The 18,458-nt window shown below is 39.4% G+C and overlaps 1 protein-coding gene across 2 annotated transcripts; it reads left to right on the top strand.

Annotated features, from left to right (window-relative positions):
• The first annotated feature begins 26 nt into the window (after nucleotides 1-26).
• LOC148356810 (peroxisomal succinyl-coenzyme A thioesterase-like) lies at nucleotides 27-16,483 on the top strand. 2 transcript variants are annotated; one of them, XM_088348020.1, is made up of 11 exons: nucleotides 27-167; nucleotides 2,934-3,159; nucleotides 3,225-3,324; nucleotides 4,876-5,066; nucleotides 6,326-6,489; nucleotides 6,780-6,899; nucleotides 7,050-7,132; nucleotides 10,751-10,844; nucleotides 10,930-11,010; nucleotides 12,827-12,965; nucleotides 14,707-16,483. In XM_088348020.1, exons 2-11 carry the CDS (start codon nucleotides 2,964-2,966, stop codon nucleotides 14,829-14,831), a joined length of 1,293 nt encoding a protein of 430 aa, XP_088204146.1. In that variant the 5' UTR covers nucleotides 27-167; nucleotides 2,934-2,963; the 3' UTR covers nucleotides 14,832-16,483. The 2 variants fall into 2 exon arrangements, with proteins under 2 accessions (XP_088204146.1, XP_088204145.1); XM_088348019.1 differs by lacking the exon at nucleotides 27-167 and adding an exon at nucleotides 1,803-1,933.
• Nucleotides 16,484-18,458: the final 1,975 nt, after the last annotated feature.

The raw sequence follows: 18,458 nt of genomic DNA, 5'->3' as shown, positions 1-18,458 counted from the left end.
CTTTTGCGTGGTCTCCGAAAGGATCTTTGACCCCCTGCCCAAGATCATTGTGCTATGATGTAAGGCACGGGCGAAACGTGCATGCAGATAAACTACAGAACTCCAAGGTGCAGAAAAGTGCAAGCGTATTTGGCGTTCACAAATTCCGAAGCCGGCAAGTCTCTACAGTAAGTGTGACCCGTTAAACATGAATTTCTTGTCTTTTATTTTAAAAAGTTCTGCTGAAATTTTCCAGTCTTTTTAAAGACTGAAACTAGGTGATTAAATGTACAGTAATCCCTCATTTTTCGCAGGGCTGCGTTTTAAAAAGGACTCGTGCGATAGTCAAAACCGAGAAGTAACACTCTTTATGCATCCATTCATTATCTGCACCGCTTATCCTCACTAGGGGGTGCCGGAGCCCATTCCAGCTATTTTCAGGCAGTGGGCAGGGGACACCCTGAACTGGTTGCTAGCCAGTCGCTGGGCACACAGAGACAGACAACCATCCACTCACTCATTCCCACCTAGGGACAGTTTAGACCATCCAATTAACCTGACATGCATGTTTTTGGAATGTGGGAGGAAACCGGACTGCCCGAAGGAAACCCACACAAGCACGGGGAGTACATGCAAACTCTGCACGGGAGAGCTGGTAGCTGGATTTGGTCCCATGACTTCAGAACTGTGCCGCGGACGTGTTAACCACTCAACCGCCATACCGCCTAGCATTCTTTATTTATTTTTACAATTATTACATGGCCCCGTGCTGAGATGGAGGGTGCAAGTGTGTCGGTCCATTGGGTGTCGGTGGGCCCACCCGCCGAACTCCCCAGCTGCAGCGCCGGGCGCTCCTGGACAATGCAGCCACACGCCGTCCTAGAGCGCCGTGGTGTTCCAGAACAACCGGGACCATGCACCATGCTAGGGTGCTGTGCCATGCTGGTGCACCATGCTGTGCTGGGGTGCCGTGTGCTCCCACACAAGGGGGTCACCCACCTGAGGACGCAGCGGAGGTGCCGGTGTTGTGCCGAGAATTGCCCCAGAGAGAGTGCCCCCCCTTAGTGGGAGCGTACACGTCACTTACGCTAGGTAACTAAAACCATAAAACCACTTCATATCTCACTTTTCAGGAATGTACTGTATTGGGAAAAATGTCATTAAAACAATTTCATCTTGCAGTTGTTGGGAATACAATAGAACAGTAAAGCACGTTGTATAGAAATAACTTCGCAAGAATGTCACTAAAACCACTACTTCTCTTATTTCTTGGGAATGTAATATAACGGTAATGCACATTTGAGCAAGTAGCATATTTATTTTGCCTTTTCTTTGCAATATCACTGGTATTGAGAGTGTTTTGTGCTTTACCATGAAGCTTATTATGGTGAAATGAACTGTCCAATGATCTAGAGATAAAAAAGGACACGAACGTTTCTGATTTCTTGTCATCATCAAACGAGATGGAACACATGAATAAATTGTATTCTATACGAGTAAACGGATTTTGTGCGCAAAATGAAAATCTGTGAAGCAGTGAAACCACAAAACGTAAACCGCGATATAGAAAGGGATTACTATATTACCGGTACCTTGAATCAGATTCATTAGTCGTTTTGATTTTTGATTGGCCTTCAAAATGAAATTTAGTTGCGATCGATCACGCTTTCACAATCAATTTAGCTTATTTTTGAGTCAAAACGTCCTTTCAAGTAATTAAATTAACTTTCTTTTTTATTTGCTGCAAACACTCCTGGGTTTATGTAGCCAACTTTGGGTGATCGTGACCTGTCCTTCCTCTATTAACCTGACAGTGTGTGTAAACAAGCGCTCAATAATACTTGGAATAAACCGCTATTCACGTGAGGTCAGTGAACTAGACACAAACCTCCTGACGCAATCACTACGCGTCATTCCTGCACCCCAGCTTGATGATCTCGTCTTGAGAGTTTTGGTAAATATTGAAATTGTCGTGATTTTTTTTGTTTGTTTGTTTGTTTTTTTTTCGTTAGGTATTTCTTGTCTTTTTCTTTTTTTGGACAGTATTAAAATAACTTTAAACAACCGGTCATAACTTTAGTAGCTGCATTTATGTAAGACGCGCCTCTTAACTTGTTTGCTATGTCTTCACTAAAAGGAAATCGAAAAATGATTTCGATTTGAAGTACATTTCTAGATTTATGATGGATTTTAAACATGTGTGTCCATTACGACCTGCCATGTTTTGTTTTGTGGAAGAAAAATTGTTTTACTTTGAAAAACTGCACAAACAAACGCAAGTATCTGCACTTGAATGCAACATTTTTAAAACATCTAAATTAAACCTGTATGCATCAAAACATGAATCTGATCAAAATGTGCTACCAATGAGTCTAAAGATATATTTTAGGAACTCTATTTTAAAGCATTTTATATCGAACTTGAACTCCCGATTGATATCTATTGAATCGAATTGTCTTTATTGTCATTTATATCAACTTCGTGAAAAATTGTGTACAACAAGATTAGACATAGCACTCCAGGGTGAACATGTTATAAAAAACTTTACGGATAAAAAAAAAAGATTTCAAAAAGACGGTCAGGGTAAATAGGCCAAAAATATTGATAAAACGTAGTGCTTAAATTGGCCTGAGTGAAAATAATACTGCAATGTTTATGAATGAAAAAGAATAGTGCATCGTAACTAAAGTGCAATGAAAAGAAATGCTATAACATTTAGCAGCAACAACAAATCTACTTGTCAAGGGTTTAGCTTTTGCATGGACGGAGGGGACGTGTCCCTACCAATATTAAGCAATCGTTGTTTGTTTTCACCAGTATTATGTGATTACCTTTAAAAAAGTGCTATGTTTCTTCCAATGCTGAGACCAAACCTATGCATTTAAAGGTCGTGAACCACACGATTACACAAACAAAAATACCGATGTTGTATTATTCTGTCCCTTTTTTTTCAGGGTGTCTCCCCTCTGAGGCCATTGTCTGCCATGTCCAGGGTCACCCCACCACCCATCCTGTCCTTATCGCCCACGCGGGCCTTGGTGGATGAACCATTTAGAGTGCAACTGGAAAATCTCCCTCCTGGAGCTCCAGTAACCTTACGCTGTCTGCACCAGTCAGAGGACAAAGACTACTGGGAGGCTTACGGGCACTACATCAGTGATGCAACTGGAGCTGTCTCTGGTAACAGAACGTCCTAAAGACCAAACATCATGCTCGGACACTTACGTTATCTTTGGTTTCTCCAGTCTCAGATCATGTGAGCTTAGGTGGAACATACCAAGGTAAAGAAGCCATGGGTTTGCTTTGGAGCATGCGGCCCATTCCTGGAAGCCGTACGGGCCTCAGGTGAATCGTATAAACATTACATTTTCATTGTAAGACTGTAGGGCAGCAACAATTAGTCGACCTTATCAACAAAGATAGTCGATAGTAGAAATAGTTACAATAGAATTCACTGTTGACTATTATCAACAGACAATTTTTTCCAACAGAGTGAGGCATCGCTACAAGAATGTTATCTCTGCTGAGAGTCACTCATACGCAATAGCATCTCTGTTTCGAGCAGTAACATACAGAAATGACACCGTCAACATCAAGTATGCGTACCAAAACTTTGTTTGGGAGCATTTTAGCCTGAATAGTTTGCAGCACTTCTGTGATGCAGGAACAGTTAAAGCAAACAGTCGGCCCATTGAACGAAACAAAGTCTGACTCGCCTCGGTAAGACATTCAAGGCAATACAATTTCAAAGACACGCATTGTACATTTTATACACATATATTTCACTATAAAAGTGAGCTTAGGAGCAATGCCAGACTGCCTGACAAACGTATTTAAAATTAAATGCATACAGTCCAAAGAGCAAACGTGAGTTGTCAAAACGTTGAAAACAACAAACGTCAGTTGTCAAAAACATTTGATTTGAAACTGTTGAGAATCGTTAAGTACTCATGTTACAGACTTTGCCGTTGAACACTGAATGTATTTCACTAAAAGCACATCATATTTGTTTTATATACAGTTTCACTGCTGCTAGTGTGCCTCTTTTTGGTTTGCAGGGATAACAATGTTTACTTGATTTTACTTTAATATTTATTTGCCTGATTCCAAAAATGGACAAAGGTTTATTCATGGTTGTATGTTTCTACTAAATGACGTAACTAATTGGTTTTAGATACAGCATTTCTATCTTATTCTTGTACAAATCTACAGTAAGTTCAAAAAAGGCTTAGATGTATTTTTTTTTGGACCCAGTTTTCTTGTGTTAATTAACTCCATGCTGAATTTAAGAAGAAATTAATAATAGTCCACTTATTCGACTAAACATTTCAATTGTCAGTGACTAATCGTCTGTTAAAATACTTCTTAGTTGCAGCCCTGCACGGTGGCTGGTTAGCGCGCAATGATATTGGTAGGGACAAATAAATGATTGCTCAATATTGGCTATAGTGCATTTTTTAAAGAGACAGTGTGTAATATTTAGAACCTCATAGTGGTACAAAAAAAACAATATTCCGTAAAAAGGAAGAACATTGATTTGAATAGAGGCAAAAATACATGAACTGTCATACCAATGTTAATTTTATTAATATTCATAGGTCTAGAAATGTGTATTTCTTTTACATAGTATAATCCATACCTAGTAGTCACCGCCATGTATGTCTAGCATCTTGCTGCCGCGTAGTGCTCACTTGGTCCTGGTATTTGTTCACATTTGACAATACAGTGCCATCTAAGGTTAAATAATACACAATGTAGCTTTTAGTGATCACATTATTTGTGGGGACATAACAATAATTGCTCGATATTGGTGGGAACACCTCCCCTCAGTCTATGCCAAAACTACGCCTTGTGTCGTTGTGACCACGTACTAAGAATCCTCTCACTTGCTTTCAGGCTGCGAAAGCGTGACGTAAGCTCCCCTATGATCTTCATCATCGCCGCTTATGATGGCCACGTCATCCACAACTTCAGCAGCCTGAGTCCTCTGGCTGAAGTTGTCACAGAGAGGTGGTACATGGCCCCCGGGGTCCGCAGGGTGGAGCTGAAGGACCAAGGCGTCCGAGGGACCCTCTTCATCCCGTCAGGTCTGTCATTTTTAAGGACACCCACATACAGTGGTACCTCCTCTTGTGAGCTTAATCCGTTTTAGTATTGTGCTTGTAGATCGAATTGCTTGGGTAGTAAGCACATTTTCTCAATATGAAATAATTAAAAACTAATTGTTCTGCTCCCCCGGTAGCACAGCAGCTGAGTGGTTAGCGCGTTCGCAACACAGTTCTGAGGTCATGGGATCAAACCTTCCTGTGTGGAGTTTGCATGTTCTCCCCGAGCTTGCGTGGGTTTCCTCTGGGCCCTCCGGTTTCCTCCCAATTCTAAAAGCGTGCATGCCAGGTTAATTGGCCGGTCCAACTTGTCCATCGGTATGAATGGGCGAGCGAGTTGTCTGTCTCTGTGTGCCCTGCGACTGGCTGGCAACCAGTTCAGGATGTCCCCTTCCCACTGTCCGAAGATAGCTGGGATAGGCTCCAGCACCCCCGCGACCCTACTGAGGATAAGCGGTCGCCTTACAAGCATAAGTTAACCCTAAATAGCTATAAAACAGATCTTTCTGATGACGTAAAACACATTAAACGGGGAAAAAAATACAGTAATAAGATGAATAGGATGATAATAACAAAATGACAGATGTGCGCTCGTAGGAAGGGAGGGGGCAGTTTCAAGGAGATTGTGCTCCTGTAAACTTACTAGTATACATTTTCCTCAGATTGTATACGGTTTTGTTTTGACCATTTCAAATTGTTTACGCCGTATAACGAATTTTTATAAGGGATTTTTCTTTTTTTAACACTGATCTCTTATTGCCCATCGTCCCTGTCACTGCTAACAGATGTCATCATAGATTGTTAATATTGTCACAGTTTTCTACATTGTGTGTCCGGGGAGCAACTTGCCTGAGGTTGGCAAGTATCAGATCAAGATCAAGAGACAGTTTCACTTACTGTACACTTAAAATAATAGTTACCGTAACTTTAAATGTACGTATACAAAAAACAATTTACAGCCGAATTTTTTTATTTTTCATTTTTTGCCTGTTGCATACACTGGTAAACTGGATGCTGATCGGGAGCAGTCAAGAGTGGTGAGTGGTAGCCTCTGGAACTACTCATGAACTGGATATTCCCGAGTATAGTGAGCAAGATTTTTTAAAATGAAAAACTCGTATATCAAAATTCTCGTGTTTAGAGCTGCTCTAATATAGAGGTACCACTGTACATGGATGCTGTTGTCAATGGACAGAAAGTGTCCACAGAAAATAGAAAGTCAACCGTTGTTCCTACTTCAGGTCCAGGACCCTTCCCTGGGCTGCTGGATATGTGGGGGGGCGGAGGGGGCCTGCTGGAGTACCGCTCGGCTTTACTGGCATCGCACGGGTACGTTTCTTTGGCGCTCGAGTACTTTGCACCTGGCGAGATGGCGAACGCCGATCTGGAGGCCAAATACTTTGAGGTTAGAGCACAAATTTAGATCAAATGTTGTTCATTTTTGAATTTGTGGTCATGTCACATGCGAAAATTACATATTGCAGGGTTTGTATGGGTGCTTGGAAATGCTTGAGTTCAATACAGAATTTTGGGAAAAGTGCGCGTAAAAAGTGCTTATAAACTGGTGAACCTTTTACTAATCAAGTCATAATTATATACACATATATATATATATATATATATGTGTACTTAAATGCAATTGCATATGTATGAAACAGGTTGATGTTGTAAATGTTTGTATAACTTTGCCGGCAGATGGCTTTTAACCTAATCAGACAGCATCCTGCTGTTGTTCCTGACAAAGTGGGGATTTTTGGCCTCTCTTTGGGCGCCATTGTGGCCATATATCTAGCGTGTGAAAGCAACACTATCAAGGTAAGCATCTACAAAGCCGAGTGCAGGTCTTATAATTACCTCTAGTGCATTTTTCTGTTAGTCAGTCACAACACCTAAGAAAGCCAGGAACATATATATACATGGATAGATTTATTGAATTCTTATTGCATCATATTTCTCTTTTTGCAGCCAACTTGTTGTATTTGCATCAGTGGCAGCCATTTTTATCCACGCAACCAAGCCCTGAGCCGTATCCAACAGCCGAAAATTGAGTAGGTTTATAGCTTGGCACACATTTTCTGGAGCAGGTCAGAAAACTTTCATATCAAGATAAAATTCAATTGGCATGTTTTGTCTTTCTTTTTTTTTTTTTAGATCGTCTATAATTTATCCATTTTATTCGTCAATTATTTTTACTTTAAATATTTGTGTTTATATTTTCTCTTGAACGGTGGTTCAGACAACTGGGGGAGACAGAGGACTTACATTGAACAGGTTGCTGTCAGTAAACAAGGGTGCCTCCATTGAAAAATGATGTGAGCAAATGCAACTTCCTTCCTAACCAACACATTCAGCCACACTTTCACACCATCCACAAAATAGAATAACTGATTACCGGTAAATAAATAAATAAATTGAACTTAATTACTTTCCATCTGTTTTGTTATTGCTAAAATCTAAAGTCTACCAGGTTAAAGAAATATTTCCATAAAGGATTGGATTGATGAAGATATCAAACCCATAGCATTTTGCTAAACTTTATTTTCATTAAAGTGTTAAATGAAGTACAATATAAAGATGTTAAATATGAAATAATAATTCAATGTGTCTGGCAGCATCAAAGCGACATGGCCTTACCTGCCCAACACCCAAAATAGTGTAAAGGGACAGTGTGTATTATTTAAGCACCAGATGTTGCCGTATGGTGTAGTGCAACCAAAAACGTGTGCTTGAAAACTACAAGGAAAAACAAACTGCAGACTTTTAGTGACCAAAACGCACCATTTTTTTCTCTTTTTTTTCGCCCAGCCTTTTTGAGATTATTGGGTAACCACAGCAGCAAGATGGCAAACAATTATGTCAGTTTCCTTTAGGTGAGCCTCATGATATGTAAAAGGAATGTCAATATCTCGACCTACGAGTATTTTTTAAAAATGTTTACATGATAGTTCATGTGTTTTTTCTTATTATTTAAATCCATACAAGGTGTCCCAAACATGTGTACATATTTTAGCACTTCTATTATGTATTCTTTCGTTATAGAACCAATTGAACCGAGTGATGGCAGCTAGACTTGACTTTAAAGGAAGGAAATGTATTCTTACATACTAGTAGAAGTATGAAAACGCAATTAATTCCTGGTAAATTTGGCTTCTCAGGTCCCAGGTAGGTGCAATTATACCTGTTAATTAAATCATTTTATTTAAATGTGGCCTCTTCACTCCTCTCAAAATTTGTGGGAATGTGAGCATCTTCTTTAATTTGTTCCAAGTACCACTCGAAATTGAATCTGTTCATCATCGGTCTGGATCATCCTCATTAAGTGCATGGAGTAATCACGGAGTATTACTTCTCCATTGACAATGTTTCATCATGTGACGGACAAAGGCGTTGTAGGGGTGCTGGAAATCCTTGAAAATGCTTGAATTTCATTCTTGTGTTTTCAAGGTTTTAGAAGTGCTTGAATTTTGGGTGAGGTGCTTGTATATGCTTGAAATTATTGCCCAGTTTCTAAATTAGTATGCTTAAAAATGACTCCGACACTGCTGTCTAGTGGCTTCGCTTTGTCATTGCATTTCTCCCTTCTTGATCAACGGCAGCTGCCATTAGTTTCTATAGCACATTCTATAGTATCATCTCCCAAGAGGACAGATGCATGCTACACCTAAACAGGGCACTATCAAATGTGTATTAGTGCAAGGATTACGGATCATTTAAGGACATTTTTCATGCCATGCCATAAATTGTAATAGGAAGAACTTCCTGAAACTGTATCTCTCCTTTAGTCCCTGTGATGGAACATAAGTAAGTTCCATCAATCTTGGAAAAGTTTTGTCGGGTTGAGTAAAATATATCAATATGTCATCTGCAAACAACACTATTTTATGTTCTTCTCTTTCTATGACGCAAAAAGGCTTGGCGAGAGTCAAGTCAAGTAATGTTTATTTGTTTAGCCCTTAATCACAAGAAGTCTCAAAGGGTTGTACAGACTGCAGACTAGACCCTGATCTAAAACCTACATGAGGGCAAAAAAAAACATTAGCATAAAGAAATTAAGAGGGCAAGGAAAAACTGAAAAACCCCAGTATAAGGAAAATGAAGAAACCTTGCCATCCAAAAGCTATTTTTCATGCAGAAATACTTCCCAGAGGCTTGATACTTATTGATGAAAACCCTTTGATAAAACAAAAATATAGATACAGTAATTAAAAACAGTTTTAGTGTCATCTTTGCCGCCATTGTTCCTTTACGTGTCCACTAAAATACTACTAAAAATACTACTACAAAGGTAGTACATAAATCCTGCAAAACTAAATATCAAATAATTGCTTAAAAACGGGGACCTAAGACATTATTTTGCTTTAATTTTAAATAGAAAACAGAAATACTAGAGTCGACACACTTGCCTTGTACCCTTTTCCAAATTAATTTGTCCAGTTAGACTACCATTTATTTTTGTTAGTGCATGTGGGTCCTAGTATAGTGATAGAATGCATTTTACTGCTTCATCACTGAAACCAAAACCTCTTAGTAGCCATGTACATGTATTCTCTCAATAATGTGCATAGTGCACCTTACGTTGTCTTGTGTTTGTCTTTCTTGAATTAAGCCTTATTTATGATATAGAAAACCTTTAATCTTTTACAGTAATATATTTTGTGTTTTATTTCACATGTTAATTTTATGTTCTGCAATTTTTTCTATTTCTATATTTCTAGTGGTCTCCCAGAACGCCTCTTAGGGACATCCCGAACAGTTTCAGTAGCTTCAAACTTAGCTCTAAAGTTACGTGATGGTAGCTTGTGTTTGTGGTTCTTTGTTAAAGTCCCTACTAATGTGTCTTTGCACTTCTACTGTGTTTTTATACTTTCAGTAGAATTTTTGAAAAAAAAAAATAATTTTTTCAAAGTCAAGTCTGGCTACTGTTGCTCGGTTCAGTCTATAAAGAAAGAATAGATAATCCAGTTACACGCTGCTAAAATGTTAATACGTTTTTTGGGACACCCATTTTTTTAATGAATAATGTTTGATTTTATAACTATCCATTCATCCATTATCTGCACTGCTTATCCTCAGTAGGGTTGCAGGGGTGCTGGAGCCCATCCCAGCCATCTTTGGGCAATGGGCAGGGGACACCCTGAACTGGTTGATAAGCCAGTTGCAGGGCACACAGGGACAGGCAATTCACTTGCTCATTCACACCTAGGGACAATTTGGACCAGCCAATTAACCTGACATGCATGGGGAGAACATGCAAACTCCACACAGGAAAGTTCGACCTCATGACCTCAGAACTGTGCCGCGAACGCGCTAACCACTTAGCCGCCATGCAACTAGGAGGCACTAAATAATACAAACTCACTTCAATAAATGGTAAATGGTCTGCATTTATATAGCGCTTTTCAAGTCAATGAAGACCTCCCAAAGAGCTTCACAATGTGCTTCACACTTACCCATTCACACACACACTCACACACCAATCGGGAGTCAGCCATGCAAGGCGCCTACCTGCTAATTGGGGGCATTAGGGATTCAGTGTCTTGGCCATGGACACTTCGACATATAACGCGGAGCAGCCGGGAATCAAACCTGTGATCTCTTAATCGAACGCTCTACCTCCTGAGCTAATATATTTGTACACAATAATTGTGTGATCACTGTGGTAACAGGAAGAATATGCAAGTGCGCATGGATAAGGATCAGAATCTTATCTGGCGTGACCTCAGCCTGCCCATTTCTAGCGACCTGTCCCGAAAAATTGATGTAAGTTCACGTTTTGTTTGCGAATTTCCCAGTCAGTAGTGCGCTCTGCTGGAGGATCTTTGGAATCATTTTTGTTCTTTCAAAGGTGAGGAGAATCAACTGTCCTCTCCTATTGGTCAATGGCCAGGATGACCAGAATCATCCGGCAGTGGAGTACGCAGAGGATGTAAGCGCCTGCATACTTTCTTTTTTTATTTCTTTAAAGGGACGGTGTGTAATATTTGACCACTAGATGTCTCTATTGTGCAATGCAGGGGTCTCCAACGTGGTGCCCACAGGTACCAGGTAGCCCACTAAAAACACCTGAGTAGACCGCGGACAGGTTTTGAAAAAAGCTCACCAGTGATAGGTCATTGCGATTTACTAGTAAATTTGATTTTTAACTGACTTTGATGTTTTAGTGGTATGTATTTTCAGGACTATAAGTTGCTGCGGAGTATAAGTCGCACGAGCCAAAAATATAGATATTAAAAAGGAAAACAGCATTTATAAGTCGCACTGGAGTATAAGATTCACTTTTTGGGGAAATGTGTGTCACTGTCCAGTAAACAATGCGCCACTTCAGCTTTCTGCTTCCACGTCCCTTATGTCAGACTCATCGTCACCTCCGCTTTCTGCATTTCAGGTGTATATTTCACTATTTAAAGCTTGTAATCTGCAGATTAGGATTTTCCTTTAGGTACCAATTTTGTTCAGTTTTTATAAACCATTGGTGTCTTACAGGAAAATGCCTCCGCTAGCAAGAGCGCGCATATGTCACTGAAATGACTTTGTGTATCTTGGGAATGGAATCCATTGCAGCCTCGTCATCCTCATTTGCGGTCCCTTCTCACGGTTTCTTCATTTTGCTCATGTTGAGGTTTTTGAGTTTGTCCTTGCCCTCATGTAGGTTTTAGATCAGGGGATGGTGTTATAATAGTCTGTGGTTTGCAATAATCTGTGGTCTGTGCAGCCCTTTGAGACTCTTTGTGATTAATGGCGTCACAAATAAACATGACTTGACTTAACAGTCGGGCACAGAGCATATCTAACTTGTAGAGAAATTTCCTTAGAGTAAGTTGAAAATATTCACTTTGGCGAAACCATACCTTATCTTCTGAACGTTTGTGTCCCGACTGGTAAGAAAAGGTGAAATTATTTCTCTAAAGTATATATTTTCAACCTGTTCAAAAGTGATTTCTATACAAGGTGCAAATTCTCTGAGCCTTACTGTTCTCCTACATTTCCCCAAAAATTAGACATGTAGTCATTTAGTGATGTATTTGTGCGAGTGACGTATACTTTTGGGGGCTTCTTATTTTACGCAAGGGGTCATTTTTCGGCACGACAAGTTTGAAATCATCAACACAGGCCTAGAGCACCCTTGTGTGGTTTAGTGTGAAAATAACATGCAAAATGATATACCCACTAATAATGTGTTAATAATTTCACATATAAGTTTCCCAGGAGTATAAGTCGCCCCCTGGTCAAACTATGAAAAAAACTGTGACTTATAGTCCGAAAAATACGGTACAACCTGGTAACAACAAAAGGTGTAATTTTAGAGATGTATTTCAAAATAGTAGCCACTTGCGTCAATCAGTAACAAAAAGCAGCTCTCAGTTTCAAAAAGTTGGTGAACCCTGCAACCGAAAATTTAGTTTTACAAAGCACAATGAAGAATACATGCAATGGAGCCCCAAAGGTTTTGGGTTTTGGGGGGCTACCCTTAGCAGCAAGATGGCGACAATCACGTCACTTCCCTCTAGGTGAGCCTTATTTAATGGAAAACATATTAAAAATTCTCGACCTAGAAGTATTTAAAAACAAAGGAAGCACATTTTTATGATAGTTGATGTATGTTTGCTTATTATTCAAATCAATATCGTTTTTTTCACCACACGGAGGCACAAAATTATTCACTATGTCCCTTTGAAATGTTATTGAATTTTGGTATCAAATGGACTCAATAGTTCACCCGTTGTCTTTTTCTGCTCACGTAGATTGAGCAGATGATGCGATCAGTGGGTAAGGAGCACTTGTTAACGCGTCTGGAGTATCCCGACACAGGACACCTGATCGAGCCGCCGTTCTCTCCTCATTTCCGTGCCACCAACTTCATGTGGGGCCACAAAAATAAAGGTGAGTAGATGTAGGATAATGTGAAAAATATCCGGATCACAGATTGCACGTGATTAAAAGCCACATGCTCAAATTTAAGTACGAAACTTTCTTTGTACGCACCAGATTTAAAGCTGCACGCTTGAACAGAATTACACTTCCATTTGACCACATTTTAAGCCTGGCGCACACTTGGCATCAACCGCCTGAGCAATTTGCCGTTGACGCTTTTAGTTGCAGAAAGCCAACGGGGCTGTGCCCCCGCACACCTGTTACCCTTTTTAGCTATAGATTTTTTTAAATTCTGCTCAGAATTGTTCCAACACGTGTTTTTGGATCATGTGATCATACAAGATGGTGATTACAAAGAAGCACATATTTACAAAAGCGAATGAGGGCTTGCATCGCGTAAAATGTTCGCCCTATATTTCTAGACGACAATGCCAGGGCAACCGTATTGTGGAAGATAGTGCAGGATAACAAGATGTCCTGTTGTCATCAGTGGTTGCCATAGTGATGGACCAAATTGCACTCGCTTGACATTGTTCCTGGAGGATTAATGGAAACGTCAGCCAGCTGACACTGACACCAATGATACTGATAAAGAATTGTTGCGTTTTTGATGGATACCTTCCATTTCTGGATGTTTATTGGATGTATAAATTAAGGCCATGATTTGTGGGTGAAAAAGTTGAAATATCGTCAATGTGTTTTAATTGTCGCGTTTTGCTCGTGTTATGTATTATATGAATAACTTGGGCAAAAACATCGACTACTTTCTCCTCTCATTGGGTGTACGGACGCTGCCCTACTTACGAAGAAAATCGTTCGTAAGGAATTTGTTCGTAAGTTGCTTCAGTGCTATATTTTGTATGTTTAAGGCTTATATATAAGTATGTTTAAGGATTGTATAGATAACCTGTATTGTTTTGTACTAAATAATAAACATTTAAAAAAATAATATGCTCTATAAAGATAAATAAAGTTGAGTTTAACTTACTTTTGGAAGCTGCACTTCAAGAGGTTCTCCTCCGTGGTAAAAAGTGGCCGAAAAAAAGCATTCCGACCATTTTCTCAACCGCATCAAGCTTTCTTATTGCACTTTTGTTTTAAAAGAAACGGCTCGCCTCTTCGTTACACTTAACACCAACAATATTGAATGGATGCACGAGATATTGAACAATAAAAAAGTCAAAGTTCTTAGCGCGCTGGAGATTCAGTACATGTGGCACTGTATGTAGCCGGATTTCTTCTTCAGGGTGGATGCTGGGTGACCTCTCACAGTGCCACATGTCGCTAGTGGCTAAAAGAAGCACTACAGTGCTGTCTTGTACTCTGAAAAAGGTGCACACAATACAAAATCTAACTAACAGCAATGTCTGGATATTTTTCCACATCCCGAAAAAAATGTTCGTATCTACCGTTTTTTCTAAGTCAAATGGTGGTAAGTAGGGGAGCGTCTGTATACTTTTTTTCTAGATGTCACCGCGCTTTTTTATTTAGAGTACATCTGTGAGGAAAAGAACAGCGAATCGTTTTCCTCTGTACCACCACGAGAAAAAAAATCAGCCGCATAGTATTTAAAGCCACAAAATGTAGCAAACAAAATAGCCACTTTTAGACCCTTTTAGAAAATTTTCTTTGAGTTTAGTCTTGTTTTCAGTCATATAAAGTTCTGTTTGAGATGTGATTTACACACGGACTACCACAAGAGAGAGGTCTTGTACCATTTTACGCTAAGACTTTATTTTGGCATGTCCAGTCACCATGCTGTGGGGCGGTCAGACAAAACCTCACTCGGATGCTCAGGAGGACTCGTGGAAGAAGATGTTGGCCTTTCTTCAGCAGCATCTTTACTCATCACAAGTTCCCAGGGCCAGGATGTGAATTCCGACCACACCGAAGCAGCACGTACTGACCATGGACAGTTAACACTCCCAAACTGCTACGCTTAAATGAGACTGGTGCTAGCATGTGCCTTTTATTAGAGTATATTTTAAAGACAAGTGTTTTTCTCTTTTGCCTACTTTTACTTTGAACAGGTGGACCATTTTGATTCGAAGAGGTTTTAAAGACGAGCGTTTTTACTTTTCTCCTTCCCTTCATTTTGGACAGGTATAACATTTGCAAACGATGATTTCGGTTTGTTTTGAAGAGACACTGAACACTAGGTTTTGCTGTAGTCCAACCAAAAACGACTGCTACAAAGCAAAAACAAGAATACAAAATTACGGTGACTCAAATTACGGTGACACCAGCATTTTGCAAGGTTTTTTATTTTGATTTTGGGCGTACATTAGCCGCAAGATGGCGTACAATCATGTCAGCTCCCTCGAGGCCAGTGTTTTTCAACCAGTGTGCCGGGGCACACGCGTGTGCCGTGAGACTTTGTCTAGTGTGATGCGGGAATTTGCCCAATTTTATCTTTCCAAAAAAATATCAGGCCATTATTCAGTATTTTTGCTATCTTCAGACGAGGAACTGTAATAGTCATCCATATCAGTAGGTGGATGTAGATTTTTATAAACTTTTTATATACTAATTATCTGCTCATGAGGTAGCACAGTACATTTAATAACTTAATTTGTTGAACAAAGCGGTTTAAGAATGCTCTGTAAAAAATAAAAACATAAATAAAGCACATTATTCTTTTTTATTTTGAGTATTATTTTCTTCTTTTTATATACTAATTATCTGCTGATGAGGTAGTACAGTGAAATATTTGACATAACTTCATTTTCAAACATTTTCGACGGACGGTGTGCCGCAAAACTTTTTTATAAATAAAAGTGTACCTCGGTTCACAATGGGTTGAAAAACACTGCTCTCAGTGAGCCTGATGAAATGTAAAATAAATACAGATTTCTTGGCCTACGAGTATTTAAAAAACATGCATGTTTATATAATTGTGTATGTAATTTTGCTTGTTAATTAAATCAAAGTTGTTTTGCTCTTAATAAATGAAGGGGTTTTTACCACCAGGAGGCACTAAATTACACACAGTTTTTTGTGATATTTATCATAATATTACACATTCAGATATTCCATGCTTCATAATGAAATTTATTGCAAAGTATAATTTGATTTTTTTTGTATTATTATTATTTATATTGGGGTGACGATCAAATGTATCTGTTTTTGAACAGAACTTATTATTTCCGCTTTTTGGGGTAATGCATTGTACAGATACAAGCACTGTGTAAAACAGAGCACTTTAATGTTTTTTTTTTTATTGTATTAAAGGAGCCAAAAAGTAACGAAAAAAATGAGCTAAAACATATTTGGGTAGGTTCGTTAATTTTCTGAGCCACTAGGATTGCTAGGATTTGGAGGTTTTATTCTAATATAATTTTAGGTAACAGTATTAATACTGTAAACTTAATGTAGAAGTCCAGAGTGGAATAAGCAAGATGATAAAATGGAGAGACAATGATGTACGTGGTAAACAAATTCAGAATGTATGTAAATACTTTGTGTATTTCCCCAAAATGAGTCTCTTGATGGGACTTCATTGTTAGAAAATACAATTTGAAAGAAGATTTTTGTTGTTTTCTTGCATGAAGTGGATCTTCTCACCAATTGTGCTCCCAATCTCAAATTGCCTTGTGTGTTTCACATTCCTGGGTGTTGAGTGAGGAGAAACCAGGGATTTTTCTTACCATCTTGTACATTTAATGTTTTTAGACAGCACTTTGAGTCGCATTTCGGTGTTGTAAAAGAGCTGAACTAATACAGTTTTAATTTTCAGTTGCGAAAATTCTGACTTTCCACTTTGCTGGCTTAAGGTGAGCGGGATGACGTTCAACTGTTTCTATGGTGCGTTTGAGAATCACCAGGGAGTAGGAATCACCTCTTTGGTGCCAAAAAACACATGCCAGTAAAACCCGGTGCTAACATTTCAGCTTTTTTTTTTTCTTTTTGTAAACATAACATGTTGTTGGCAGGACGTCATGAACCAATTCTGCGACATATAGTTTGGTAATATATATATATATATATATATATATATATATATATATATATATATATATATATATATATATATATATATATAATGTGCTTTGTTTCCAATAAATTGCTTCACAATAACACAATGACAAAGAAAAATGATACTGTTTTTTAAATAAAATAAATAGTTTAAAGTGATTATTTCACTCTTTACAGCACATGTGTTAAACCTATGGCCCGCCTTGCTATTTTATTTGGCCCATGACTCAATGCCTATATGCTCAATAGAAAAATGAGGGTAAAATAATGACTTGCCGTTTTAAATATGTCCACTAGATGCTGCCAAAGCTAAGCTTCACTCCCAAAACTATTTGCTGACTACTATCATTCAACCAGAGAACATTGAGGAAATCCATCTCGATGTTATTGTCATGGACGTGCTGTTTAAAGGAGCCATCCAGCCCTATTCCTTCGCTTACCCGGGGTTAGTTCGCAGGGTCAGCAACTTCAGCAGGGAAGCCCAGACCTCCCTATGCCCAACCACTTCATCCAGCTCATTCGATGGGATTCGGAGGCGTTCCCAGGCCCGCCTAGAGACATAGTCTCTACAGCCTCTCCTGGGTCGTCCCCGCGGCCTCCTGCTGGTGGGACATGCCCAGAACATTCCCAAGGTAGGCTTCCAGGAAGTATTCTTATCATATGCCTGGGCCACCTCAACTGTCTCCTTTCAATGCGGAGGAGCAGTGGCTCTACATAGAGTCCCTCTTGGATGACCGAGCTTCTCACCATTTCTCTAAAGGTGAGCCTCGCCAACCTGCGGAGAACACTCATTTCAGCCACTTGTATCCAGGATATTGTTCTTTTGCTCATGACCCACCGTCCATGAGCATAGGTGAGGGTAGGAACGTAGATCGACCGATAAATCGAGAGATTTGCCCTTCGGGTGTGCTCCTTCTTCACCATGCTCATTGATCGGTCTGTCGATCTCCCTTTCCATCCTACCCTCAAGACCCTGAGATACTTGAACTCTGATCCTCATTCTGGCCGCTTCACACTCTGCTACGAACCACTCCAGTTGGAGCTGAAGATCACGCCTTGAGGGAGCCAACAGCACCAAATCCTCTGCAAAAAAGTAGAGATGCAATGCTGAGGCTTGCAAACCGAACCCGTTCCCCGCCAACGAAATAGAAGAAGAAATTCTGTCCATAAAAGTTATGAACAGAATCAGTGGCAAAGAGCAGCTTTGGTTGGTCCAACCAGTGGCAGTTTAAGGCACTGCGGAGGGTTTAATGTAGTACTATATATGAAATAATGAGTTGGCAGCTACAGTCTTCCAAATAACGCACATTATTTCTAACTTCTCGTCGGCTGAAAAATAGTCTGTGTAATATAGTGTAATAATCTGTCAAGCCCTTTGAGACTCTTCGTGATTTAGGGCTATACAAATAAAAATGACTTGACTTGACATTTTTCTGAACTGTGTGAAATGGAGGTGACTGTCCTTGCTGTAATCAGCATTAATCACGGAATAGAGGAACAGATTGCTTATTATGAAATCATTGATGA

This window comes from Urocampus carinirostris, chromosome 11 (assembly GCF_059441175.1).
Source record: "Urocampus carinirostris isolate Australia breed hairy pipefish chromosome 11, RoL_Ucar_1.0, whole genome shotgun sequence".
Classification (NCBI taxonomy): Eukaryota; Metazoa; Chordata; class Actinopteri; order Syngnathiformes; family Syngnathidae; genus Urocampus; species Urocampus carinirostris.
Note: the sequence above shows the minus strand (reverse complement) of the source record. Positions and strands in the feature narration are given on the sequence as shown.

What these genes read in the sequence shown, in the direction of transcription:
- LOC148356810 (XM_088348020.1), top strand. Translation starts at nt 2,964, where the DNA reads ATGTCCAGGGTCACCCCACCACCCATCCTGTCCTTATCGCCCACGCGG. An exon ending in TGGAGGCCAAATACTTTGAG is followed by an intron (nt 6,490 to 6,779) that starts GTTAGAGCACAA and finishes CTTTGCCGGCAG; the next exon opens with ATGGCTTTTAACCTAATCAG. An exon ending in CAGTGGAGTACGCAGAGGAT is followed by an intron (nt 11,011 to 12,826) that starts GTAAGCGCCTGC and finishes CTGCTCACGTAG; the next exon opens with ATTGAGCAGATGATGCGATC.